Genomic DNA, 27834 nt, shown 5'->3' on the forward strand with positions numbered 1-27834 from the left:
CGGGCTAGAAGGGAATGAATTCGAAACCAACCACCATCAGTTATGAATAGTTTATTGCGATAGAAACGAATCGAGAAAGGATTTACAAATATCGTACATCTTCGGAATCGCGTTGAATTCAGCTAATGTTTCAATCGAACGCATGTGAAATCTATACACAATCGAGGGTTTGCTGTTGGACACTGGAAGTCGTGAAAACCTTACTCTTTAACGTCGAAGCAAACATGTTTCGTTAAAATTGATTGCTCTTGGACGATCGCTGCCAAGAAGTTGAACACAAATCCGCCCGTAACTTTCTAACGTTCAACGCGGCGAACAAAGCGAAGCTACCGTCGCTCCGTTGCGCCTATCACGTTCGAATGGTAACTAAAACGTGTGAGTCTTTGTTTAAAATTATTGAGTTGTCTTTTACGCTGTTCATTTGTAGGGTTCGTTGCAAAAGTATTGCTCGTAATGCTCGCTATCGCCAGCTCAAATTATTATTGCACCACCTCGGCCAGCCACACACTACATATGTTTAAACGATGTTTGCGAAATTCACCGGGCTTCACCATTGTTTCCGGAGTTTTGTGCAGTTGAACTATTCACCGGACCGCTATTTGCTGCATCGCGCGCTGTCGCCTCTTCCCGCGTTTGTACCGGCAGCTGGTGGTGACCGATGGGAGGTGGTTGCAGGATCAGCGGCACACCCGATGTTGACTCGATGATGGCCATCTCTGGTCCCATCTCGTCCTCGGGGAAGTCATGGTCGCAATGATGCTCGCCACATATTTTGCACTCGTATATGTTGGGTTTTAACGTGTTCAGAAGTTTCTGTGAACGGTGTTAGGGATTGCTTTAGAGATTCGCCTTCAGATTTGCCTTCAATTATTATTATTACGTACCTCGCCGAATGTGTTTCCTTCTGCACGAACGATCTGATATACGCCGTATGATGGAATGCAGACCAGCGAAGCTGAGGTAATAGCCCATCCAAGACCGTGGGCCCAGCCAGGATAGCTGTATTTGCCATTATGATACGTTGGAGCTTCGTAATTGATCAAACTGAATATCCACAATGACTGCAGGACGAAAAAGAAATGAATTTCGGGTATGTAATAAGTTGTGTAGTTGCTTCAAGTTCGGCTACTTACGATCAACAATAACGGTACGGCCACCAGCAAGCAGAACCGTAAGTAGAGCGATGGGTACCGTCCCGTCATTTGCTTCACATTCTTCGACAACCGATTGATGCCGTAAAACCAGGCGATTGCGATCGTCTCGAAGAACGCCAGGAACATGATCGAAACAGATGCCGCATAATGATCGATCAGCTGAAAGAAGTAGATCCCTCCCTGGATCAGATTGGGCAAGCCGGCGAAGAACGATACGACGCAAACGATCAACACCAACAGCTCGTGGTAAACTAACTTCCGTTTGATCCAACGGGGGAACCCATCTTGGATAGAAGTAACGACCACCTCAACGATCGCGAACTAAAACGAAAGCATTAGGAAGCTAGTGAGTTTTGTAAAAAATTATCGCTATCCTCGGCATCGTACCTGACTGTTCAGACCCAAGCAGAGTAGCATGAAGAAAAACAGTACGGCCCAAAGCTGTGCGGCCGGCATTTTTGCCAATGCCTGAGGGTACACCACGAATATTAAACCCGGTCCACCGCTGAGCACATCCTCGACCGTCGTGCTCTGCTCGAGCGCTATGTTGCCGATGGTGGCGAACGCAAAGATGCCGACCAACAGACTTGTGATGGCATTGACGAACGACACTGCCAGCGTGTCATGAAGAATGTTATTGTTGTACTTATTGTAGCTAGCGAACGAAATCATCGACCCAAACGCGATGCCGATCGAGTTGAAGTTCTGGGCAGCCGCATTGATCCACACCTGCAAACGGAAACATAGCATTGCCGCAAAACTGTTACCGCACCCTAGGCATAAATTATCTCCAACTTACATTCGCTCTACCCAACTCTTGCCAGTTGGGCCGGAAGAAGTAGTGCAGGCCCTTGTCGGCTCCCTCCAGCGTCAGCGACCGACCCAGAAATACTACGATCAGCACGAACGGGAGCGTGGCGGTCAGGTAGCGTACTTTGGCGGACGATTTAATCGATTTCCAGATGGCGAAGTACACCAGAATCCAGGCGCACACTAGACACGCAACCAACTCCCAGCGCATCGCGCCCGGATACTCGATACCGTGACTTATCTGCAATACCTTGTTTCTTGAGGATGATCAGGAGAACACGTTTATGGTGATTAATCGAAACAGCACGGCTGGTGATCGGTAACCTACTCGAAGAATTCCTCTGTCGGAGTGCGGGACAGTTCCGGTCGCGTCAGGTTCATTGCCTTCATTCCCTCCGGCACCCAGCAGTCCGGGGTGTTCCAACGGTGCGAACAGTCCGTCCACGGTAGGTCCGGCCGAAAGGAGGTGAAGAAGTAGTAGATTGCGTACGCAATTATAACACTATAGTAAGTTGACATCAGGAATGAAACGACCACACTCGCCAATCCGGTGCCTGCGACAAAAATGCGTTTAAGAAGGTGAATAATAATCCGGTTAGTTAAATTCACAAATTTGAAAACAAAAAATACTCTTGTTCTCTAAATAAACAGTATTTAGCAGTCATTCATAACATCATTTACAGTAAAATGGGAAGGAAAATAAGGGGCTCATTAAGGATTCTAATTACTTGTTGTAACGTTTCCCAACTTCTTGTTTCCTTCTCCCTTTTCCATTTTTTTACAACAAAACAGCAAAAAAGCAGTGTTCCTCAAATGCGGTGTTCTATTCTAATCTACTACTCATATTGGGCTGCACATTCAGCGAAAAAGTTAGTCTCTGGTCGTGCCTCCACCGCACACCGGGCACGTGTCGCGACTGTTATGACTTAAGTGATATTTAAATTTTCATGATTTATAGTGACAGTTTTCCCCGTTAAGTCGTACCCTATGAGAAACAATGCAAATATGCCCACCAGCCCACACAATGAATGAAGTCCAGAGCGCGTACTGCGTGCCGTCCCTTCGCCGTTTTATGTTATGCATTATTTATCGAAACCGCGGCACACGATCGGCTACGTATTGTCGCCTGGCATTACTTATTCATCAACCGTTGATCGCCATTTTGCAAGGCAAACAGTTAGAAAAAAAACGAAGCAGAAAAATAGGGCGGTCCAAGTCGTGCGCTCCTGTGTGTCAGGAGAAACAGAATCCAGGATCTGATCAGCAGGGTTCCTGAGAGTAAGCAGTACCGGTGTGCCCGGGGTGCCACGTTGTCTACTGTGACTACCCAACGATTAAGACCCCTCTTTAATGGTCGGGTTGATTAAGCGACAATTATGTTAAAATGCCTCAACGAACTACCCGGCCTGTGTCGTGAATGGGGCGATGATTGATGATTGACACTTCATTAGTTGCGGAAAACGAGGACAGGTAGCCGGAGCGGAGGGCTTGCTGTTTGCGCACCCATCAACACGCCGGTTCCTCATTAGCATACGCAAGCGCTAGCTACTGGTGCTTTTAAGGGAATGCAACTGCAAGCTTTAAGAACACATTTGATGTTATCGACGTTAATTTGTGGAGCTCCATTAGCGAATCATCAATCAATACGGCATGTGTTGACAAAGTTTGCTCAGCAATCAGACTCAGACTTGTCAAAAATCATTGTAGAATTAAATGGAGTAATAGCATTACATAGTGGAACAACATTCCGATGTGCGATTCTCATCTCACTGATATCTAATTATAATCCATTAACATGTCTGCCAACGCCGACTCCACGAAGCAGGAAGCTGTGAACTATCTTGGCAGTAGTTCGCATTTGCCCACCGTCAGCGAATCGAAATGCAGAGAGCAGAGGCAGAGATTTATGGCCCCACTGACCTCGGTCGCACTGTCAGGGGCTTGCACCGTCGAAATCCCGAGCGCCCGCGTGTCCAAGTGTTCCATTCATGATCAGATCTCGACACGATCATTCTTGCCATGAGCGAGCTTCATTCATGCCAGATTTGTCTGATTTTTGTCCCGCCGGAGCGGATAGGCGAACTTTTCATCTCTCTAATTGGAAGGCCCAATTAGAAGGCACATGAATAAATTTTCGGGGAAATTTCGTTCGCTCCCAACCAACGAACGATTTGGTGTGAGCCGTAAGCGACGAACTGCTCTCTTGGCGGCGACAGTTTGTGTTTCAAGTTCACGTACCTTTAAACAATGGACACAGCTGCCCAAGGGCACCGATCGGACCCCGGCCCGTGTACTGCCCGACGGCCAGCTCCATGAACAACATTGGAATTCCACAGATCAGCAGAATGATGAAGTAAGGCACCAGAAACACTCCTGTGGGTGATGGTTAGAAAACGGGAGAGATCGGATTTAGTACACTTTTTCTGAGGTGCCCTCTGGCGAGTAGGTTGGCAGCTTTACCTCCACCACTCTTGTAACACAGATACGGAAATCGCCACACGTTGCCGAGCCCCACCGAGTAGCCGATGCAAGCGAGCACGAATTGCATTTTGTTGGACCAATGCTGCGCGCGGGGCTTGAGATTATCGAGATCGGAGTCATCCGACAGGCCCCCGTAACTCTCATTGTCGTACGTCTCTTCTGCCGGTGGTCTGCAAAGGAAGGATTCAAGGAAGGAAGGTGACAAAAGTCAGTCGATCGTCAGTTTAGACACTAGCAACAGATATTCACAATGTGCCAATTGGGCGGCAAAGTGCTTTATTTCGGCAGAGGTTCCATTTCCTTGCATCTTTACAAATTGGGTTCACGCTGACTGGGAGTTAGCGGAGTAGTCCTAAATATTCTTCTTTCACTTCCTATCGCTGCATTTAAGTGATTTTCTAAAACTCCCGGTACGAGATTCGAACCCAGCCCAGCTGCGTGATAGTGACGAGCGTTACGTTACGGTATCACATGCTAACTGTTAATCAAATAAATAAAAATATTCAGAGTATCAGTCCACTCGAGTGTTTGTGGTATGATACTGTTGGCAAAATAATTATCACCATTCTTCAGTCCTAATCGATCGTTTTTATTATTTTGGCCTTACAACTGCGACATTCGGTGATAAACAAACAAACCCACCAGGTGAGTGATAATAGTTCAATTTGTAGCACGTTCAATCCATGTTTGCTGAAGTATTTTTATGCCCTTCTCAACCAACCGTAGTCCCTTCCGACTCGAGGGATCATTTTTCGGTTGTTTATTTAGTCCTCAAACCTGAGTGTACGAAATTCTTAAAAGATCATTCACAATTAGCACTTCCGTCCAAGGCTTCCTCGATCGGTTTCGAGTTCGAATTACCGGAAGTATTCTTGCCGAATGTGGATCGTGTAGTTCGCTATGCTTCGAGCTCCAGATTTCACGACAGCATGCAAACTGATATTAGCACGTGACGAATGTCCGCGCTACGCCATCGGATCGTATGAGAGCGAGAATAGTAATCTTTCTACCTTCATCTTCTCCTAGATCATGACATTTGTTAAAAGTGTATGAAATACGGGTACAATCTTTTGTTTACACTTAGTCACAGCGTAGGACCACAACCACTGCTACCAGTATTGCCCTGCATCATTAGAAACGTATCAAACTAATTACGCCATGGCGTGACTTGATCCAGCTTGCACGGGGCCTGAAGATTACATCACACAACTTAGAATCACTCTGCCAACGAAACTGTTGCACTTTGCTAGGTTATAAAGTTGTAATCCACTGTTCCATCCAATCACGACCGCACTGTGGCCACGTGAAGCGCTCGTTATGCAACGAAAAATTCGCCAACACACTTACTCTCCTCCGAAACGCCTCATCAGAACCGGGCTGTTCGGGTAGCTCGGCATCGTCGTCATGAGCGGAGTCCGATCCGTGGTAGCCGGCAACGTGCCGTTCGCTTGCAACCGTTTCGCCCGATGATCCGTAGGATCATCACCGGTGGGAACAGGTTCGTGCTTCTGGTTCGTTGTACTCATAGCTTTGGTGTCAGGTTGAACACAAAACACTTCCAAACGGCTCCTTACTGATCCGGGAGCATATCCACTATGACTGACCGAACTGACTGGTCAACGGTGAGCCTTTGACTGGCGACTGGCAGGTATGAGGATTTCAACTGATATCGTTGATCCGAAAGTGGATCAACCACGGTGACGGTTTGTTCCGTTTCACGTTCCCGATCGTACTAAAGTTTGCTCTGATAGCCCGTGGCAACATCCGCCCACGCAGGCCCAACGATGCAGCAACCTGTCCGTCAACTCTACGTCACATCCTCGCAGGTGATAATGGTTTGAGGCAACATTTCGTGCTCCGGAGGCCAAGGCCCGCCGGGAAGGAAGTCCCGCCTGGACCAAAGGGGGTCCATGGGTTTGAATGTTAAAATTTTTCAAAGTTCATACAGTTACGAAAGAGCAGCCCAATCCACGAAAATTTGTCAGATTATATTCATTTTTTTAACAATATGATCACATATTAATTTACTTCCATTCTAATAAGAAGACAGTCCGGTAAAACCCTGCATCTCCTAGCCGAGCTGTTGTCGACTCGCCGAGGCTCACTCTTCGTATCCGATATTTATCATCGCATCCAGACACTTTAATCGTAAGCGACGTAACGGCCGCTTTTAACACCGGCGCCGAGAGCCCGTGGCCACCGGAGGAGCACTGAACGCGCTAAACAGCACGGTGAGTTTATGGCCATCTAGTAAATATTTGACCAACCAATTCACGACCTAGTCTCAGGGAGACCGTACCAGTTGAATGCTGTTCTTCTTTCTGGACAATTTATAGAACATTAAACACCGGTCGGCCATCAGCATTCCACCGGATTCGCCGCGCGACGTCATTGGCTGTCGTGATAGGGAGTTTAGTGTTTTATGCACCGAATGGAAGCCTAATTTCGCTTTATTAACCCTTTCGTAATTAGTGTGGGGTGAACTGGGCTTCAATATACTTTTTATAACACAAATTTACATTTTATACCGACCATAAAATTCGCATGTTTTGTTTATTGCAGGCTAATCGCCGTGATTTGTTTGTCGAGACCTCACCAAATAACGAAGCGGTCAAATAAAAATTGGTTTGAATGGATTAAACTTCTTCTTTTTCGCCGACTCCTCACAGTAATCTTAATATGTTAAATTGATTTATACCGTCTGTCCAAGTGGAACGAATTCGCATTGTTTCCGGCCATAAAGATAAGAGATAAACCATTGCCGAAACTGAAAGTGCAAAACACTACATTAAGAAAACTTTATTAACGCATACTGGAAGCCAGCCCAAGAAACGCAACGGTAAGAGTTCGTATCGCCCTATTGAAAATGCGATTTTGGGTCGGGAATTCGTCAATTAATTATCAAATCGCAGTGAATGCACCTTTTCCACTCATGTAAATTCAGCTTATGCAAAGTGCAAACGAAAGGACAGAACTATTATCCGTGGAAGCTAATCGAACGTAATTCTACGTCTGCTCCTACAGCTGAAGTCCACATTGATAACAACTTCCTCAATTGAGAATTATCGTTACCGAGCGGTCTGGAACGACAGGGGACAACAAAGGCCCATCAAGTGTACCGTGGGCCCTGAATGGAGCATCATGTTCAGTGAGGTCACGTCCGCCCGCTGTCGAAACGTTCCCCTGCCGTGTAGCGCTATTAGAATGTAGAAATAGCTAAATCTGTTCATCCGAAGAGCCCCGAGAGGCAGACCGCACTTTTGTGCCAATTTAATTCCCGTACGGCTGACCTCAATCCGCACTGGTCAGTGACTTCAGCGTAACCTCTGCTCAAATGTGGGCTGACGTGAATTTAAGCATTCAAAGCAGAGAGACTCTGGAGACAGTGGTTCGTGACGCTGTCAGGCAGATCAAGTTGTCGGAACCAGGTCGAACCCACATGGCCCTGTGCGTGGAGGGGCTCCCAACGGTCCTATCGGTTACGGGCGCACGGAAGGTGCATCTGTCGGCGGATTGGACACTTCATCAACGTTTACGTAAATGGACTTGCGGTGAACCACCAACGACGAGGAGGATAATTGCAGTGCAGCCGGCATTGATGCACACGGCGCATAATGGCGGTGAAAACCGCAATCAACCGTTGATCGCGTTGAAGGCTTCACGGCCCGAAAACGAAGTTACTGTAGCGATCATTTGCAGTAAATGTAATCCGAGAACGGATGTGACGCGAACATGGCTAGCTCTGAGTCTCGCGTTACTCTCGCCATGTGATCGAAAGTGAGCAGAATAGGATGCTGTCGTCGTACCATTATGTGGTCTGATCAGCTCAATTAGTTCTCTTTATCGGAAACGCTTGCATAAGCTAATTACACAGTAAATATGGCTGGCCTTCTAGGCCAAATGATATCCAGTTTATTGCCCATTGTGACACACATCATACTCTGAATCGGATCAATGTATGCATTATGCCTGTACATGTCGCCACGCGATCGCGTGTCCGGCCTTTAATCGGTGCCGTTTGAATCTTTTCGACCTCAAAGACCGTGGACATTACCCGAAATTCACGAGATGTTTTCAATTGAATAATGTGTGCCATGTGCGATAAGATCTATGCTGCAAAGGGAATGATTTTCCGTCGTAGCATGGAGCCAACTTACGTCGGAGGGTTGATCATGGTCAGCAGCTCGTTCGGGGAGTTCGGCACCCGCCTAATGACCATCCTTCGGCCGTCGGTCGAACCCATACCGATGGATGCCAGCGACCGGATGGAGGTGGCATCGGAGAACAGCCGAGGTGATCCACCGACGTCACTGAAGATGTACGAACCGCTTCGGGCGATCGTCGCCTGATGCTGCTGTGCGATCGCCAGCGAGTGCGGATCATTTGCTGAAGAAAGTGGAAAGAAAGGAACCAAACTTAGACTACCAAGACTCACGCTTTCTAGGACCCGGACTAACCTGATCGTACCGATCGCAGACTGTTAAAATATTTTGGCTTAATGTAGGACCCTACCGGTGCCGTTGGTACCGTAATGGGACTTGGGACCCCGCTAGATGTGGAACCTTCACCTGGTTCCATCTTTCCAGCGGAGGTTCCACTCGTGCCAGCAGTTGCTGCTGTTGCCACAACCCCACCATTTCCAGATGGTGTTCCACCGGGATCACCGATCGCTACGTTGGTCTGACAGGGTATGATCACAAATTTACGGCCACTCGGTCCCGTCATTGGCAGAAGCGCTCTCGTTTCCTCGCCCCCGGAAGCGGACGATGTGCTGGCATTGCTGTTGCCGCTCAGTTTGTTCTGCTGCCGGTAGTTGGTGTTGATCGCGGTGAAATGGAGATCGTTTATGGGACGCCTGTTCGGGATCGGGTTTACCGATTGGATTTCCAGCTGATTTTGCTCCTGTGCATCCATGACATTGCCTTCGGCTCGGGAATCGATTTCCCAAGCGCTGCTACTCTATACCGGACACGGAACCACGCTGGTTCCGGTTTCAATGGCACTCACTAAAGCTCACTTACACAACTCAAGTACTTTCTTCACACCACGCACGGATGTCTTTGTTTCCTGTTTTCGACCGATCCGAATCGTTTGAACGAAGTTATTCATTATGTCTAGAGCATGTAATCTGTAAACACCGAATTCTTCTTTGTAACAATGGTGACCTTTTGCAACAATTAATGAGAGCCAGTTTCATAAAGTATAACCGCAACCCACGGTGATAAAATTGGGGAAGATGGTAGCGCAAATATTTTTAACTCGCATTCGAAGCAATAAGTTCTCGGAAATTTTATTGTCACGGTACGCGTCAGTGTTAAAAATAACACAACATAAATCGTCATGCTACCCTTTTTTCTGTACTTCGAAACCGACAAGAAAAGAAGGATAGAAACAGGAGCCGTCTGCATATGCTACACACCATCCGTCGGTAAGCGAGTGCCGCCGGGTGGGTGTGTTCACCCCCGTTGGCGCTAACGCACTTTTACTAGTACATAAAATTCCGTCCTCTGTGGTGATCGTAAATCAGCGTGCAAATCCCCTGTATCAACCGATAAAGATCGCGCCGATCAAGCCTCTCGGTGGCCAGGGTGATCACGAAGACGCTGTGATGTTACACCGACTATGTTACCATAAGCCGAAGATCCACCGTTAATGATACCCGCGACAATTAGCGTTGGAGTAACCAGTTAAAAGATCGTACGATCACGTGTTCATCGCTTCTTGAATTTAACGCATTTCTCGCACCGCAAACCATCTAGCTGATCTTTCTAACAGCTCGGTCTAACCTACGACCTACAGAAACTCTCTCCAGAGCTCACCACATCATGTTTTGTCATCGTCCTCTTCTACAAACGTTTGGTCACCAGGGGTGCCACATGTAAACAGATTGTCACGCGATCCGCCGGTGCGTAGGAGGTGACACAGGACTATAAAATGTCTTCGTTTTTACGATCGCAGGCGTGCGATCGTCGAGTTCGCACTTCGCTCGTTGCTCCAACTGCACAGTCGAAGATCGCACCACTACGTTGTGTTTCGCTCCGATATACGTATGCCTTTGTCTCGCCTCTCTCTCTCTCTCTCTTAGATCGGTTTTGTAGTAGACACACTTTTGCTCAACACATAGAACAATATATTTAAGATGTCTACGAACACAGTGTTTGTCCACCTAACAGATCGGCCGAGATACAAGATGGTCGGAAAATAAAGGAAATTCGGAGCAACGATCATTGACTACCATCTGGCGCGCCGAAACGATCGCTCCTTGATCACGCACTCGGTGGAAGTGGACGTTGGAGGTTGCTGTTGAACAAATGCCAAACATGATGGCTCAACGACGGCGAAGTGTTTGTGAAAACAAATCAAGAACCAACAAACCAAACAAATCGCGCCCGTCCGGGAACTCCGCTCGGAAGTGACATCTCGTGTCGCGTGTTTCGTAGCTCAATATTTACATGCGCCCAACACACTACACTACGGAATGGGTTGTTTTACAGCATTGGACCTGATTCTTCGCTCATATCGCCCTGCTTTTGTTTTTTTGATCTTCGGCAAGGTTTCGCACCCAAGCTGATCGATTCCTGGCGCGGTAGTAGAAGCACTGATAAGGCAGGTCCAATGGCCCGCACGTGAATGCGGGGCGGCCCTATCACACATTCCTGCGTAATGGTTTGGCGAGCGGTCTCAAGTCGTTTGATGGACAGCTGTAAGTTTAACGAGCGTACTTAATAGTTCCAAGGCGGTTGGCCCACTTTTAGAGGGAACTACTACGGTCAGCGTGCATGGTCAGCTTATCACCTTTGGCGGCTTGTGATCATTTGTTTAGGTTATGCACTATCTCTGCTAAGCCTGTCCGTTATTCACACTTGCTAAGGTACAACTGGTCATAAAGCGGTACTGTTTATTACACTCGCCTTGCAACGGGGGTTCCATTAAATGATTAGGACTTCGGTCATCTAAAGAGAGAAGAATCAAGTGCTGAAACAATGGCTCAGTTGCATTGATAGCTAAATTACGTCATCCTATGGTGATTCAAATCAATCGCCATGTGCCTCCCGCGAAATCAGAAAAAGTCAGATTCAAAGTTCGACTGAGTTCCACCTGCTGATAAGTCTTATCTTTGTCACGAGTTAAAACAAAATGATTCATAAAATTTACCAACTCGCTACGGGGAATATTGTAGTGATGTAAAACTGAGACCGGGACAGAACACCGTCTGCCGATCATAGTTATCACACGTGTGGTGTCATGTCGTAAATGATAAGAATTTCCCAAACGGTTCACTTCCGTGCCAAACCAAGAGAAACCGTAACCCTTCCGGAAAGGGAAGGTGCGACCGTGGCCAAGCTCACTCGGTTCTAGAACCATTCGCCAGTCAGATCCATCAGGGATCGGTGTCAAGTCCGATACGCCGAACGGCAAACGCCCCACTGGGCAGCCGAAGATTGGGTCTAAATTTAGAATGTCTTGAGCAAAACAAAAAACCCCGAAACGGCGCGTATCGCCAACTTGAAACAAAAACTCGAGTGAAATACAAGACCCTCACGGCGAAGAATACTACGCTACCGTACCAGACTAAACAATTCATCCTGCCAATGCCAGGACGCATCTGTTTTTCGCCTCCCGAACGGGTTCGGGGCGGCGTTTCACACTTGACGCGACTTGCCCGTGATATTGACCCACCCTGCGAGGTTTGTCACAAGTCACACCGCAACTCTCGTGCTGGGTGTGTTTGAGCCTTCCTGCTAGCCGATAAGCGGACCGTATCTAGCACCTGGGACTAAGGAGAACGTTAATCAGCTGGCCAGTTGGTATCCATAACTGGTTCAAAGCTTTTGGCTGCTCAGGCTGGTTTCGCTAACCTCCTGTTAGTAATCCGCCCGTTATCGATGGCAATCGGATGAACAAATCATTCGAACATTGTGAAGGATGTGTCAGAGCTTCCCAGAGGGACTTGAAGGCCATAAATCATCCTAATCGGAAGCGCGTGTAAGGGTGACCTCTCTATCAATCACAGATCCGATGAGTATGCAGGAATCTCACTTTTAACTAGTCACGCACGTCGCACACCAAAACGAAGCTTTGGCCGGTATCTTCTTTTCTCGTGATCATTTCATACGGAGAAACTTGTCGGACATCGGCCAATAATCGCACTCTTACAGGTATGGGCAGGCGCACACGACGACATGAGGCAAGACGAATCTCTCCATTGAAGATAGTTAATTAGAGCTTCGTCAGCAATGACATGACAATGCTGTTTAACACACAGTGTAACTGCCACACTACTAGTCGACCATGCCGCATCGTACACTAGCATATCGGCGCATCCGATGACTTGCTGCGGCATGGCCAGGGAATCTTCTCCATGACGGAACGGTAAAGTCCCACATTAATTCGCGTACGATCGATTAACAAGGTTCAGCGTGGCGTAGGGCGTGCGGATCGCCAACCGCGGCTTTGCAACACTACCAACGAATAGGCACTGGCCACCGGTCATTCTAATGCCGTAATTGACATTAATTTACAGATCACAACACGGTTCACAGCCGGCGGTGGTTTAACCCGGACCTGGGATACCGTAGCTACACACTCAAATTTCATCTTCAAACAGCACATTTTGAATGACGAAAATATTCGCTTCCGATTTCGTAGATTTAGTATCACTCTTGGAGAGTATTGTCGCCAACATAATTCTCACCCCTTGGTCTACGATCGGCTTTTTCATCAACACTTTCGGTTTACTATTTTTACGCGACATTTTCACTCTCTTTGGCTGGTATTTAAATTCCCACCCATCTTCTCGAAACGATTTGACAAAATAAAAATCGTCTCGCGTGAGCTCGTCTGCCGGGCCCGGATATCGTCAGGTCGTCGGGGGTCACTCTAGATCTCACTCACGAGCCGGTCGCCCGGATGACACCACTTTTATGATCGCATCACGACCGCTGTCCATTACGACCGGCCACTGACCAACGACGGGTGATGGGTGTGAGCAGCCACTCGCGCCACACAGCCGGCCGGGGGCCGACACCGTAAAACCCGTTGTGTCTTCCACTGTGGTCGTCCCTACGCATTCACAAAAACAGACAAACCATCCGGCGTGGCCCAAACGTGACACTATCGCACGCAACGCACGCCACACAATGAGAGTTGAGTTGATGTTATTTGACGGATTTAAAAAAACCCACGGGGGCCACCCCCGGGGTTGGTGATCCTCGGGCAACCTGTTGCTGCACGATCATACTCACACGCTGGTGATCCTGTGCGGGCATGATCGACTGTACACCCCTTCACGCACTGACGAAATCAACAACCGGGATTTCGGTGTCCTCCAGCAAGACTGCGACTGAACCCGGCGCACTACGCGAAACGGAAGACTCCAAAGCGACTGCAAAACACGGCTATCTAATCGTGCACCGTCTTAGTCGGTCACATATTCCTTATCGCACGACCGTTTCACGCACACTTCTCCGTGTTGGGCTACCCAAGGATGGTGGTAATCAACCTCGAACCAATACCGCAAGTCGAAGATGGCCTCCAGCCTTAGCCATGGTCACCTATACCCTCCCCCAGGTGTGTACCTCAGACGCAACCGCACGTCCGTCAAACGGCCGTATCTGTTTTGACTGGAGATTCTCTTATCAGTACTAACCAAGACTCAAGACTGAAAGCGTAAGAGGAGCGCTTCCGTGAGCACTGGCGGACCGAACCGATAGCCGCACGAAATGTGCGAACAAAGCAGATGATGTCCAAAATTCACAGCTAGTGGGACAGAATTCCAGTTCCTTGCGAAACTGGATCGAGCGTAAGTTACCGGAACGATCAGCATTCTGCGCTAACCGGACGCCTTTCGCGATTTCACATACTACACGGAACGATCACGAGAGAGAATGGGAAAATGTAGAGTGAGATGGAGAGACGCGGAACCAGCGCGATCCGCTGGCCGATTCGTGCTATCGCTACTAGCAGCTACTAGCGACTAACCGCCACTAGCGCATCGCTAACCATGCGCGGGTTCGCGGACCAGGAGATCACACTCTCGCCAGATCTCGCACCTCTCTCTCTCTCTATTTTCTCTCTTATTCTGTTATTTTTATTGTTTGTGAGTTCTTTCACGGACCGGAGTTGTTAGAGTCCAAGCGAACATCGGTAAACTTCACACTCCAGAAGCGGGCGATGGCTAAATAGAAACCTTTTATTTAGCATTAATATAATTTACACATGTGCATTCTTGCACTTATTTATTAACAATAGCTTTATTGTGATGTTATCAGCATAGGAAGCAAATATAAATTAATTGATATTTTCTATGAACCAAATATTAATTGTGTACATTATCCGCTTATCTGACCTATACGCACACTCTGACCCAGGGGTTATCATAGCGCATTTCTTCGGACAACGTTCTATTGATTTAAATAAGCAACAAGTAATTAGAACCTCACTATCACCCTCATGGCGATATTAGTAATTAATGAACTCATATAATCACGTTTTCGGTTCATGTTTGGTTTTTCCGTTGCCTACATTTCTGTGCGTTCCCTTGCGCTCCCTTAAAGAACATTCAATGGAATCTGCTGCCCTATGATGAAAATTAGATGCAACCATCGTTCGAAACATGTTCCTCAACCGCTCCGAAGGTGAACGAAATGGCACTGAGAGCAATGTTTCCAAAGCGCTACATAACAGAAAAGCATTAATCTCCATTATCCACCGGATGACTAATAAACAAGTCAGAGGAAATGAATCTCTCTCGCTGGCCCACCTGTCCGACAAGCAGTGCCCTAATCACCAGCGAGCCAGCTGCATATTCCGGGTCCGGGACGGCGTTTGAAACGTGGAAGACAGCAGCAGTTTTCTGTCGACTCTAAATGACTTAATTGCCATTTTCCTCCCGGACGCCGCAGATGCGCGCAGAGTACAGCGAACGATTAGCATACGTCCGCTCTGGGGGCGGACTTACGGCTTTCGACGCATCGTTCATCGCTCACCGTCGGTCAAGAAATAGTCCCACGAAATAAAACCATCATCGTCACCGTTGTGCTCGATCGGACCTCGGGATGTTGCTCATTTTCTGCAATCTACAATTCAAATCGTCACTCGGTCGATGAAGCCGGTGATCCGTGGGGCTGACCACAATGTCACCGTGATGTGAAGGGTTGCGCGGCCACTTAAAGTCATACCAATTTGCACGGTGGGAACACGGCAGGCTCCTTTTCTTGTCCGTTTAAGACAAATTGATCCCTTCCTTTCTTACTTGGACATGGAGACGCTTGGTGCTCGATAAAGCAACAGAACGGCCCGGGAACGCAGTGTACCCCTTTGATCTTTTATTGTAACAATGCATCCAAGAGACAAGAGACATTTCTTTCCTATCCTGAGGTTTCATCGTTTCATGACAAAAAGACACCAAAAGGCATTTCGAATATAACCAGAAGGGAGCCTTTATTGAATTTGTGATGCTGTACCATTGTACCCTGGTTTGGATGTTTTAGAAATACGTTTAACGTGCTACCCACTCGAAACTAAAAAAAACTATTAATCAAAATAATAATGCATTACAATTTCAATCGCATTCTATTATAAGAACGATTCACAACTTTCAAAACACGATTATATCGAGATTTTCAATTTTAATTCAGATTTTAAAAAATGGTGTGTTTCATTACGCTGATTCATTGGTCTCTTCCTTTCTTACTCTTTATCGTTCCCTCCGCTCGAAGCTTTTTGAACAGTTCCGCTGCCTTCTGCTTCCGGTTGGCCATCTCCTCTTCATCTTTCACACGCTGCGGAATGGCTGGATTAAAGTCGGGGATTTTATTTGCCGCTCGCTTCCGCCGTCCGACGGCACTGTCCTTATCCGACGCCAAACTTCCTGCCGACTGTTGATTGATATTGGCAATGATCCCCCCTATGTTCGCTAACGAGTGAACCGGTTGAGTTGGGTTGGCGGACGAAGATTGCGTGGCCTGATTCGTATCGTCTTGAGGTGCCGTTGTAGCCTTCTTGCGACCACGTTTCGGTTTATCCGAAGCTCCCACTGCACCACCGTTACCAACTTTTTTGCGTGCAGCCAATCTTTTGGTAGTTTTTTCAGCAAAATCTTTGGGTGCTTCCGTTACAATATTCACATCATTCGACTCCTGATCAACCCTTGCTGTCGATTCTACTGCCTCTTCAGCTGCAACCTTCTTTTTACGACCTCCTTTCTTCCCGGGGCTTTTCTTTTTACCCGAACCGGCTTCGTCGGCTTTGGTTTCAATCTTTCCAGCCATCGTATCAACCGCATGCTGCACGCGTTTACTGACCTTTAACCGGGTTTGCGCTATGGCGCTATGAACCTTGAAGTAGTTCTTAATGGATGTTTGCGATTTTCGCTCATCGATTCGCTTCAACACCGGTAACAATATGTCGTCCGTCTTCGAACGCGTCCAGCCAAATTTTTGTCGGGCGTAATCCCGTAGACGGTCCGCATCCGGATAGCCCCACGTAAACTCTTCATCACTACAATCTACCGTTGGCTGCAGGTACGCTTCGACAACACCCGAACTGGGGAAACTCTCTCCGATGTCGATGTTCTTAAGCTTTGATTTTAGTGCAATGCGCGTGCCGCTTGTGGTGGTTCCGGTGCGACTGTGTTGCCACCAGTCCCGGAACTTTCGCAATCCGGACAGCATCGACATCATCTCCGATGTTTCCCCCGTCTGTTCCGGAGTCGCTGGGAACGAAGCCAGTATCTCGAGCGCAGTTACGGCCCCGATACCGTGTATACCCGTCGTGTAGTCGCTTCCCACTAGCAACGCCAGCTGAATTAGCTTCTTTCGGTCCATCTGGAACGTTTGCTCGATACCGTCGATGGTAAACTCAAGCACCAACTTTTGCTGGTTGAAAAAGTTCTTATACACCCTCTGACCACCAAACAGCCAGATATCGCTATCGTCCGTGATTGTGCCGTCCGTCTGTTCGATCTGGTTCAGAAATGCACACTGTGCCTCGGCTTCCATCGGTGCCACGATGTACGGTACACCGAAGAGTTGCAGCAGCTCCATGCAATCGTTACGCATTTGATCGGTAATCGAAATTCCAAGCCGATTCTGTTTGTTCTTTTCCCGTTCGAGCTCACGCTCGTTCTGGGCCAAATCGAGCGCCATCTGCTTGAGTTCGCCCGTAGTTGTGGTATCCTTAAGGTTGGAAGCCATTTCAGAAATCATCGCATCAGCGCTAACCGATGGTTGTGCAGGTGCTGAGCGCTTGCTAGTCGATGGCTGTGGTTCCGGTTCTACAATCTTCGGAAACAGTTGCTTTACAACACTGGGTGAAGCATGTATGGGCGCGTTTTCGGTCGACACCCCGCTCTTCGATGGCGATACCGAGGGAGGTGTTTTGTTGACAAAGAAAGGTTTCGGTACATTCGGTAACTGCTCTTCGGGTTGATCTTGCTTTTTGGAGTCTTTTCCCGGTGTGCGAGCAACGACCAGGTGTTCCAGTGTACCCTTCCTGGAGGGGCTATTGAGAATTTCGATCACTGGCACCGTCTGCTCAACAATGTCAACATCGTTCTGCGACACGTCTGCGTTGTGCGACTCCTTTACCGTTGACTCAGAAGCGGTTGGCTTCAAGGGAGATATCATTGAAGTGCACAGGGATTCAGCATCGTTGATGATTGTGGCATCGCTGTCAACATCCTCTTCAGCGGCAACCTAAAATTATTGTTGTTGCACAATGATATTACTAACTTTTTACATCTGCTTCCCTTCCAATTACCTTTTTTCCTTGCTCCACATCATCCACACTTATGACATTCAAATCTAATGCGATGGAACTGGTCTTCAAGTTTTCCAGTTGTTGTTTTAATGTGTCATTTATGCTCTTTAAGTCCTCTACGGGTTTTGCTGCCTTTCCCATTGGCAAAACACCCTCCAAAGGTGGTAGTCCGAGAGCGCCGATGCCATCGAGCTCCATGTTCGGAAGGCCCTTCCGGAGCTGTTCAAGTTGTTCTTTCAGCTGCGCATTGATATCATCAACCTTTTTTATCTTTAAACCTACAGCCGGTTGCAGTACAGGAGCCTCAGCGGGCGGTATACTTTCTTTGGAGGTTTCGCGCTCGCTTATGCCATTTTTCATAGCTTCCACCGGTATAGTGCACATCGCAAGTGGTGTCTCTACTTTTCTCTGTTCATCGCCGATGTGTTCCTTCTTGAAAACATCCGCAAAAATGTCGTCTTGATCGCAAACTCCCATCTCTTCCTGTTTGATGAAAAATTCTACGCCTTTCTGTAGATTCTTGCTTTGCTTTCCACCGAGTTGTTTAAGGTCATCAATCGTAAAGTCCACAATCGGATTGTAGTGCGGCTTGAGATGATTGGATTGGTTGAGTGGCAGCGACACAGCGGAGCCGGACACTGAATCGCTCAAGTTGTCCGTCTGAACATCGATGAAATCGGAATCGGATTCAGTTTCCGACGCGCTACTATTTTTCACCTCGATTGGTGTTTCTTCTTCAGACTCTGGTAGCTGTGGATGCTCACTAACCCGTTCGTTTGTTGGCTCCAACATTGAAGCACCATTAAGGATGAACATTTCGGACATCGAATCGCTTACGTCTCCACAATCGACATCCTGCGTTTGGTGCAACAACTCGTTAAACTCCTCATTCGTAAGCCTTCCGTACTCGAGCATAAAGCCACGGGCTAAGGTGCGAGCAGCACTTCCCAATACTTGCTTCTGCTGCCGCGACATCCGGACATCGTCTTCATCCAGCTCGATAACCGCGTTTGGAGTTTCGTCTTGCATAAGAGACATTTTTATCGCCATCTGTAGCTCCGCATCCATTTCTTTGTCATCATCCATCGAACCGCTTGTCTGGCGCGCCAGTTTCGGAAGTTTGGGAACCTTTGGCGCTAGTTTTTCCTCCTCCTCGCGTGCCTTCGCTTTCTCGATCGCTTTCTGCACGTCCCGGACGAGCAGAAAGCGCGTGTTTTCATCCGACGCAATCTGTTGGGCGGCTCGACTGGACGATGTTTCGACACCTTCCTCGTTGAGTAGCGATTCTAGCTCGGCCAGCGACAGACACTTTCCACCCATTTCCTTTTCGGCTTCTTCCAGCTCCACCTGTACCTGGCGACGCTTAAGAAGCCGGTTCATCTGAAACGATGAAAAAGAATCGCTCTGGACGGGCAGTTCGTGCAGACGGCCCCAGGACGACTGTTTGCGCGTTTCCTTAATATCGTTCAGAATCTCGTGCCTCACGTCGGCCGGAAGATTCTTAAAGTACACACTCGTCACGTCGATGGCGTTCAGATTCAGGTGGTAGTAGTTGCGCGACGATTTTTCGTCCATCGAACTGTCGCTTTTGTCCAGCTCGATTGGCTCTTCGGGGGCCTTCATGGGGGGCAGCTTAAACATTTCATCCTGCTCCTCGATTGTCTGTTGTTTACTGGTGCTGCCACCACTCGCCGGTACGGATTTTTTGCCCGGTGTAATGAGGATGTTCGTGGCTGACCCGAGGGCCTGCTGAACAACCTTCTCCTTGGCGAGTGTTTCCAGCAGCAACTGTTGTATACGATCCGCTTCATTTTGGTAGTTATTTCGGCTCTGATTACGCTTTGCCTGCAACAAAGATAGCAAACCTTGTCAGCAATCCTGGAACCTTCAATCGCTCGTTTGAAACCTACAATCGTTTGTTTCTTCAACACCGGAACGCCACCGTCAAACACGAAGATCGGCCTAATGCGATAGTACATCAGCTTGCACAACCGATGGAATAAGCCCAAAACGTGCGCGTTCGGCAAAGCGCTGCCCTTCGAGTCCTGGAATCCTTTTATAACCTGATGCAACCATATCGACACATCTGAAGGCGGAAAACAAAACCCAGAATCGAGTGAGTGAATGAAGCGGAACGCTGGCACGCTGCCTTACTTACCCACGGCCAGCACTTTGTTCTCGAGCGTTTCCAATGGAACCGGTTTGCCAGATTGCTCAATCAGCTTCCACAACCCTAAAACTCCCATCGTAAAATCGTTTTTAAGATCATTCGCGCGCTTCACCGAATTTGTTGCACAGAGAACGCGAATATTCCTGTCTGACAGCTGGCGTGCCGGTTTCGAACGAAAACAAACTGATGAGACCGCGAGCGTTTATAGTGTACGGTGCAAGCGTCGGTGAGATGTGATCGGTGAGCAGCGAGAAGGCAAGTGAGATCACTGTTAGTTTCAAAAAATGGGATTTTAAAATGTTTTTCGTATTGCAAATAATGGTTATGTGAGAAAAGTATTTACCATAGTCTCTTAACACACCTAAATAGCGGTTGGGACCTTCTCATTGTCGCGTAAAAGAGATGAATTTCGCTTGATTCGCTCCTTTTTACTATACACATGAGATGAAAATCTCACATAGAAATTCACGCTCAGCTCACCAGAATTATTACGTTAAGAAATTGTGTTTTAAGGAAATCACAGCACAATATTGCGATATAATAGTACGAAAAAACATTTCAAATGGAAAACGGGCATAGTGAGATCGGCGGCTAAGAGAATGAAACTTGAGAAAACTGTTTTTTGTTGGGGTCTCTCTTGTACCGCTCATTTCCACGGTGGAGCTCACTCTCTCGCAGCATCCTTTCGAACACATTAGCGGGTTAGCAGGCCCACCGTCCGTAGCAAGACCAGCGCCAGACGTCAACGAGCTCTCTGCAACGGCGGACGCGGTGTGCTGTCGCCGGCGACAATTCATTATCATCATCCTCGGTCCGGTCGTCGTCTGATAAGTCGATCCTCCCGTCGTCCCGTCGTCCTGGGAAAACGCGGAACCGCCACCATCGTCGAGGTCGCGGTCGCTTTTCGCGCTGTGTGCAAGGTGAATCTCGGTGAACGGATGTGGTTGCGGTGTCGCGCGGATTGTGCTCTTCCGACCACATGGTCGGTGGAGCAGGTGTTCGTGCCATGACAAAGCTAGCCCGTTTTGGGTCATGTTAGATCTTCGTGTTGTTGGTGCGCGAACCGCGTTTGTGGGGAGAGTGAAAATTCGACCCTTTTTCCTGTCCCGCACACGGCACTGACTGGCGCGGACGAGCGACAGGGAAAGGGTTCCGTACTGCGACCCTCTATCCCACAGTCACGGTGGTGGGGCTGATGTGTCAAAATCGGTTTCGTGCGTGCAAACGTATCCCCCCTTTTCTGTGCGTTCCTTCTTCTAAATCCCATTGTAAGCGAGCCGTGCGCGAGCGAGAACGAAGTTCGGAGAGGTGCGCGAGATGAGATTAATGAGAGTGTTAAAATGAGTGTCATTCTGAACCGTTCGTTCATCGTTGGGTTGCTTTTTTTCGGTTCGTCGGTGGCCGTTTCGGGGCCGACGACGTCCCAAACATTCCCGACGTCCCTCGCCGTCACTGCGAATGCCATCATTATTTCCTTCGGCCATTCTCTCGAACTGTGGCCCTACAGAAGGTTTGGGACGAATGAAAAATTATGATATACGTCCCGTCGACATTCCGACGGCGAGGAATACAAATCGGACATTACCCACCGAGAGCACCCCCCGGGTACCGTCGCCGTGATTGTGCGTCCGCGAAAGCGACGGAGTGAAAATTCCTTGGCCCAATCAAGCGCAAGTGAAGAGGGGGAATTCGGATGCTGCCCGCTGCTCACAGCGTGAGAAAAGCGGCGCGATGAAGCGAGCGAGAGTGAGACGAGTGAGTGACCGGAGCGGAGAAAATGGGGCATTCGGCACGATTCGCGTCGGACGTGCGGTTTGTTGTTGATGACCAGGGAACGCGAACTCCACTCCGTCCGGAGCCCCAAAAGCAAAACACATCGACCGTTTATTCAAATCAAACCCCCCGCCGCGCGGGTGAACGGCCCCACCGGACTGGACTGGACTGCCGAACGCACGGTGACCGAGGAAATGAATGGCAAAGGAAAAACAAAACAGAAAAACACACCAAAAGCCAACGACTTTTCGCACCACATAACGGGCGACCGGTACAGCGAATGAATGGCCCAGGCGGCCAGTCCCTATAGGTTGGGGTCCACCCGCCAACAAGAGAGCCCGGCTTTAATCCTAATGATAATGGTGATTTTCCGCCACCCAGTCGGGGGCGTTCTGACTTTTCTTTCCATTTCTCGCCCCGCTTTTGGGCTGGGCCCCTTTTTTATCGCACCATATCTCGGCGGCTGTCGATCTGTTTTCGCCCGGAAAAGAATGTTTTTGAAAACACAAACACAGCGGGAAAATACGGCACGACCAGGAACGGACCCTTTTTTTTTGGCCCAGCGTGGCAAGCTCCCAACAGACTCATGGTGCGGTGGGGCCAACATAATCGGATATTCTGTTCGTTAATTTCGGAGCATAGAGTGCGGATGAATGACTCTATGTAGCGGCGTGTTTCGCCAGCGCCACCACTACCGATCCTGCTCCGTTTCCGGCTCGATGGTTCATCTGTTTTTTTGTTAATTCCCCTTCCAAATATTCCGCCAACAACGTGACCGGTGGTGTGGTTCCGCGTTTTGTTGTTGCGCCCAGTTTCGGGGAGTTGCATCGGCAAAACGGCTGCGGTATCGTGGCTTTCGCCCCTCGCCGGAACAAGGAGCGCGAAGCTCGCCACGCGGTTTGGCCGAAAAGATAAAATACTACGTTCCATGTCGAAACCGCGGCCACCCTTCCGTTCGGGGCGGAAGAACTTTGCACAGCGCAGCGCGGCAAGATTAAAAGTTGGCAAGCATAACCCCAGAAAGCACACGAAATAACTTGCCCAACTCGTACCCGGTCCGGCCGGGTCGGCGAGCACCCGGACTTCATACTTCATTTTCACTTTTTACAGCGGCCGTTTTTTTCCCCCCGTGGACCGCGGTACCGGCTGGCAAACAATCGCCTTAAGTGATAGTTTTCACTTCTTCTCTTTGCCCGTTTTGGCTTTGTGTGCTTCCACGGCCTTCTCCAAGGTCCAAGAAGTGACCGTTTCTCATTATTTCGCCCGCAGCCTTTTTGGGGTTTCGCGCTTCACTTCTTGGAACTTGGCCTTCCGCTGCCGTCCGCATCCTTTACCCTTGCATCGACCCTTGCACTCCGCCTCACGGCCAACCCGAGCCTCGGTGGTTGGACGTGAGATGAACTTGTCATGATTTAAAGTAAACGGAACGCGTCAGATGGCACCTTCCACTTTGTCTCTGGGTGGGTCGCCCTCGAAGGCGTTGGCCGGAGTGTGTACCGAAGGTGACAAGCGGAAGTTTACCCGTTCCGAGTGAGTGGACCCGGATGAAACAATCCCGCACACGATGGCCGGGCGAGACAGCTGAAGTCGAGGCTGCTGACAGGCGGCACCCGGCCCTTGTGCTTTCTTTCGTTGCCGATCGTCTCACGTTCGATGGAACGATGCCGATGATGGCGAAGGTGACCGTTATTAGTAACCCCGCGCCGGACAGGCGGTCAATATGTTTTTTCTGCTGCCCAGCAACATGGGCCAGACCGCCCGTAGATGACTGATGGTGGGGTAGAAGCGTCCAAAATCAAAGCAAACGATCGGACCGACCAGGCCAGAAAGTTCATTTTTCATGCTCGACAAAAAACATGTTGCTGTGTTGGTGTTGTTGGTCACCGACGGGAACCGACTTCCCGCTATGCTCGAGAAGGGGTAACAAAAATAAAACGACGACAGACGGGTAACTAGCTGCCTAACTAACTAAGCTCTGAGCGAGGGCCGCCGCTAGAGGCAATTTAGAAAATAAAACAAACATCGACATCGACGTCGGCGCGGATCGGGATCTGTTTTGGAGACCACCGGCCGCCCGGTGGCGTGGCGTGGCGCAGGGGCAGGTAACAACAGTTGACAAATGATCTCGTCCTCGAGCGCGCCAAACGATGGCGTCGGCCGCACGCCGTCGCCAGACGTCCTCGACGTGCGGCGGCGTGCGATTTCTAAAATAGTTTCGACTCACCACCAGAGCGCCAGAACGGGCGAGTGCGAGAGGTCCCTGAAATGTTTGGATTATTATTATGTAACTAATGTAGGTATCCGTCACCGTCCGCGGCGGCGGTCCACACCAGGACCAGGGGCGCCCCTTTAGCTCGCAGCGCGTCCCACCGGAGGGATTCGGCCGCTAACACAATTTCGCTCCCCAGTTAACAACGGAATGAAATTTAAGAAAAAATCTAATTTACAATTTCAGTGACGTGGCAAGTGCGCGCGTGTGGCGTTCGCTCGGGAAGAAAACCCACCAAGTTGCCGTGAAGTTCCGGGCCGTATCGGGCCGTATCGTCCCCGTGCGCCCACGGCGACAATCACTGTGTGCGTACGCACATTTTACAGCACACTCCATTCGACAGCCCATTAGGGGGGACCCCCAGCCGGGCCCACCGATGGAAAGTCGTTAACGACGTCGGTACCCCTTCGAAAGTGGAAATTCAATCAAGTTCACATGAAATAGAATAATAATTACGATTTTCGTCAAATCGCGTCCCTTCGGGTGTGTACTTGTGTACGTGGGCATGTTCTGCCTGTTTTGCGGAAAATTTAATTGCGTGGCGGTTCTCGGTTTGTAGTCAGCTTCCAGTTTCCGGTGAAAAGTCACGACACTCGCTCGCCCCACGACGGTTACATTAGTGTGTGTCTGTGTGCGTGTAAATGGTGCAATAAAGTGGTCCCGGGGAAGTGCGGTGGCCGCAGCAGCAGCAATAACAGGAAAATCGGTTCCAAGAACAAAGTCGGTGTCGGAGCGGCATACCGACGCAAGTGACGCTGCTGACATCAGGCGCTTGACTTCCATTCATCAACGCTTCTAATTGCGGGGGGTCGTCCGACCGTCACCGCTGCGCCGTAAGTAGTGTCCCGCCACCTAACGGCGCTATAAATTTGGCCGGGGCTGGGGTGTGCCCGGAAATGTGAACCACTGATCGCAGGATGTGGTTAAGTGCCGCGGAACTCGAAAGGAGCTGTTTACTTTCAATTAATCTGATAGCATAATGCCTCGCCGCCGAAGACAGGACACGTGGTGACGGTCGTACGCCGAGCGCGGTGACTACTGTTTCTTGGTGGCCGCTCAAGCAGCATAACACCGCCCAGCCTCTCTCCCCCCGAGAGTGAGAGAAGGGATTTAAAATTAATGAACCGTACCGTGGTACGGTATTGTACCGGATCGGGGTGCAATAATCGTTTTAGCTGCTCCGGTCGGAGAGGAGAAACCGGGGGGGAGGTCCGGGACGAAGGTTTCGGAACGATTCGACAACAACGGGCGAAGGAGACCGGGGAAAAAAATGGTTCAGATTTTCGCAAAGAATGGCGTCGATTGCTGTGCATTTGCAACGCTTTAGTGCACTTGCGAGACCGTTCCGCGGAGTTACGTGCCCGTGCATTATGGCTTCTGGCTCCGGGGGCAACAGCCAGCCACTGGCAGCCGTTGCCGTGGAACAATGGCTCCTGGCTGCTGCTGGCCGTAGTGGTGGTGCTAGCGACGAAACAATAGCGCACCAGGCTGGCTGGCAGATGGAGAAAAACAGAAAAGCAAGACCGCGGGAGAGAGAGAGAGCAGGAGCGAGAGCGAGAGGGACGGACGGACACAGTGATGTACGTAGCTCTAGTGCTCGCTCAGAAAACTCGCTACCCTTAAGTGGCCCTTCAGACTTAAACTCCACTCGCCGACTCTCGAGCGCTGAAGGATGAGAAAACACTCGCGCGGGAAGTAAGCGGGTTGCCGGGTATTATTTAGCGAGCGGTTTTTGCCAGCACCGTTTCCACACCGGCACTGCAGAAGGCAATACCCATTTTTCAATGTTACAGTTTTCTGAATCGCACAATTTTACATAACAGTTCACCTCGTTTTTGTGTGCGACGATTGTTGCAGCGCAAGAATGGCTTTAGTTTCGCTTTGGGGCCTTTTTTTACCCGTGCGAACCGGAAGAGAGCTGGATCATGCACCGCATTTATTTATCAGCCAAGCTAAGCTTCTACCCCGGGTTCGCCCAGCTCCCAGGGTCCGTGTTTGTTAGCATATCGTTTCCGGGTGATCAAAGAAAACGTCGTGGAAGGCAACTCGCAGATGCGTTTAGAATTCATCGAATGCATGGGAAAGTCTGGATTAGTGACCCATCCTGTTCAAACACAGATGAAAATCCAACTTTGTGTAGCTTTAGTAGAGGCCATTGGAGGCCTAATGAGGAGTAAACAGACTGTTCATTACACACGATTGATCGGCGGTGACTGCAATTTACTATTGTCCGTCGATCTATGCCAAAAGTGTGTTCCTATTAAACTTTAAATGAACAATTAAAATGGCTATTGTCAATATTTGGGCCACCGCATTAGGGCATTATCATCCCCGACCACAGTACTGATGGGTTTGGAATACGCTTCAATAGGCGTGCCATTCCGCATTCTGGAAAACTTTACCGTTGCAAAATCAGCTACAAAATTAAGCACCGTAAACGAATGAAGAGACGAGCGAAAAAACCTTGCGATTGTGAGCCAAAAACACTTCCCCGAACGACCGTTGAAGTTGATGTGTTTGAAACGGCCCCAATCTCGCCGTCGAAATATTGGGTTTCAGTTGGTTTCGCTGTTTTCGAATAATGAAGACCTCGGGAACGGTTTTCCTAGATGGGGCTGTGAATAGATTTGCTGGAAAAGTATTTCCCTGCTCGTTGCTGTCGGTTCCAAACGTCCAAGCTCCCACTGCGCTCGGTTGATTCGCGAACACGAGTTGCATTTTATTTATCAACAACAATTAAAAAAGCACTTTCGCAAAACTCAATGATCCCACCGTTGGGCTACCGCCACTTTCCCTCCGTTGACCGGCGGTGCTCGATTTGCTGCATAAAAAAAACACAACTGGGAGCCAATGGCACCGAATTGAGGAAAGCGTGTCCGCTGGGGCCATAAATTATGCTAATAAATCATGGGAAAGCCGAAGAAGAGCACCGGGTCGAGAGTACGGTGCGCGCGTACCCAGGGAGCGCAAAAATGTTCCTCAATTAACCGATGGAGCCGCCTGGTGGTTCACGACCACTAGGTGGCGGCGAGGGAAAAAAACGCCCGCTCGCTCCCCGGTCTGTGTCACGGATCAGCCCTCCGCGGACCCGGTCGGAATGTTGCTCATGAAATGGATGAATTATAACGTGCACATGCCGGCAGCGCCACTGAAACATTAGCATCATCCACCACACTCCACACACGTTCTGAACCCCTTTCGGGTCCTGGCTCCGGAGTGGAGTTTCCGGGGGGGAAGGACCCCAGCCAGCGAGCGAACCTCTGGCGGTCTCTGGCTATTATCCTGACAGATGTTCACTTCACCCCGTAAGCCCATCGCTTCACCCATCGCCCCTGCTATGATTCATTATGCTGGGCTCCGGTCTCGACAAAGGCAATCCGGCTAATGAAAGTGAAGGGCATCCGAACGCGAGATAG

At 49.3% G+C, this 27834-nt stretch overlaps 2 protein-coding genes across 5 annotated transcripts; both read right to left on the reverse strand.

Moving 5' to 3' along the window:
* Nucleotides 1-36: 36 nt before the first annotated feature.
* Nucleotides 37-14392, reverse strand: LOC131212325 (sodium- and chloride-dependent GABA transporter ine). 4 transcript variants are annotated; one of them, XM_058206143.1, is made up of 11 exons: nt 14257-14392; nt 8903-9512; nt 8603-8831; nt 4425-4615; nt 4203-4337; nt 2293-2518; nt 1954-2221; nt 1542-1883; nt 1134-1475; nt 885-1061; nt 37-813 (listed from the first exon to the last, which is right to left on the reverse strand). In XM_058206143.1, the coding sequence occupies exons 2-11, from the start codon at nt 9357-9359 to the stop codon at nt 538-540; spliced, it is 2643 nt and encodes an 880-aa protein (XP_058062126.1). In that variant the 5' UTR covers nt 9360-9512; nt 14257-14392; the 3' UTR covers nt 37-537. The 4 variants fall into 4 exon arrangements, with proteins under 4 accessions (XP_058062126.1, XP_058062125.1, XP_058062127.1 ...); XM_058206142.1 differs by having other exon boundaries at nt 8903-9573; XM_058206144.1 differs by lacking the exon at nt 14257-14392 and adding an exon at nt 13691-13805 and having other exon boundaries at nt 8903-9573.
* Nucleotides 14393-15955: 1563 nt separating this feature from the next.
* Nucleotides 15956-20452, reverse strand: LOC131209100 (DNA excision repair protein ERCC-5). Its single transcript, XM_058202088.1, has 4 exons — nt 20365-20452; nt 20117-20292; nt 18207-20051; nt 15956-18142 (listed from the first exon to the last, which is right to left on the reverse strand). The coding sequence occupies exons 1-4, from the start codon at nt 20450-20452 to the stop codon at nt 16118-16120; spliced, it is 4134 nt and encodes a 1377-aa protein (XP_058058071.1). The 3' UTR covers nt 15956-16117.
* Between the last annotated feature and the right edge of the window lie 7382 nt (nt 20453-27834).

The sequence above is a fragment of the Anopheles bellator genome, chromosome 2, assembly GCF_943735745.2.
Source record: "Anopheles bellator chromosome 2, idAnoBellAS_SP24_06.2, whole genome shotgun sequence".
In the NCBI taxonomy this organism is placed as follows: domain Eukaryota; kingdom Metazoa; phylum Arthropoda; class Insecta; order Diptera; family Culicidae; genus Anopheles; species Anopheles bellator.

Coding starts and splice junctions, on each gene's coding strand:
- LOC131212325 (XM_058206143.1), bottom strand. CDS start 9,359: ATGGATGCACAGGAGCAAAATCAGCTGGAAATCCAATCGGTAAACCCG. Junction 4,338..4,424: donor GTGTTACAAGAGTGGTGGAG/GTAAAGCTGCCA, acceptor CATCACCCACAG/GAGTGTTTCTGGTGCCTTAC. Junction 1,062..1,133: donor CCGTACCGTTATTGTTGATC/GTAAGTAGCCGA, acceptor TTCGTCCTGCAG/TCATTGTGGATATTCAGTTT.
- LOC131209100 (XM_058202088.1), bottom strand. CDS start 20,452: ATGGGAGTTTTAGGGTTGTGGAAGCTGATTGAGCAATCTGGCAAACCG. Junction 20,293..20,364: donor GAACAAAGTGCTGGCCGTGG/GTAAGTAAGGCA, acceptor TTCCGCCTTCAG/ATGTGTCGATATGGTTGCAT. Junction 18,143..18,206: donor ATGTGGAGCAAGGAAAAAAG/GTAATTGGAAGG, acceptor CAATAATTTTAG/GTTGCCGCTGAAGAGGATGT.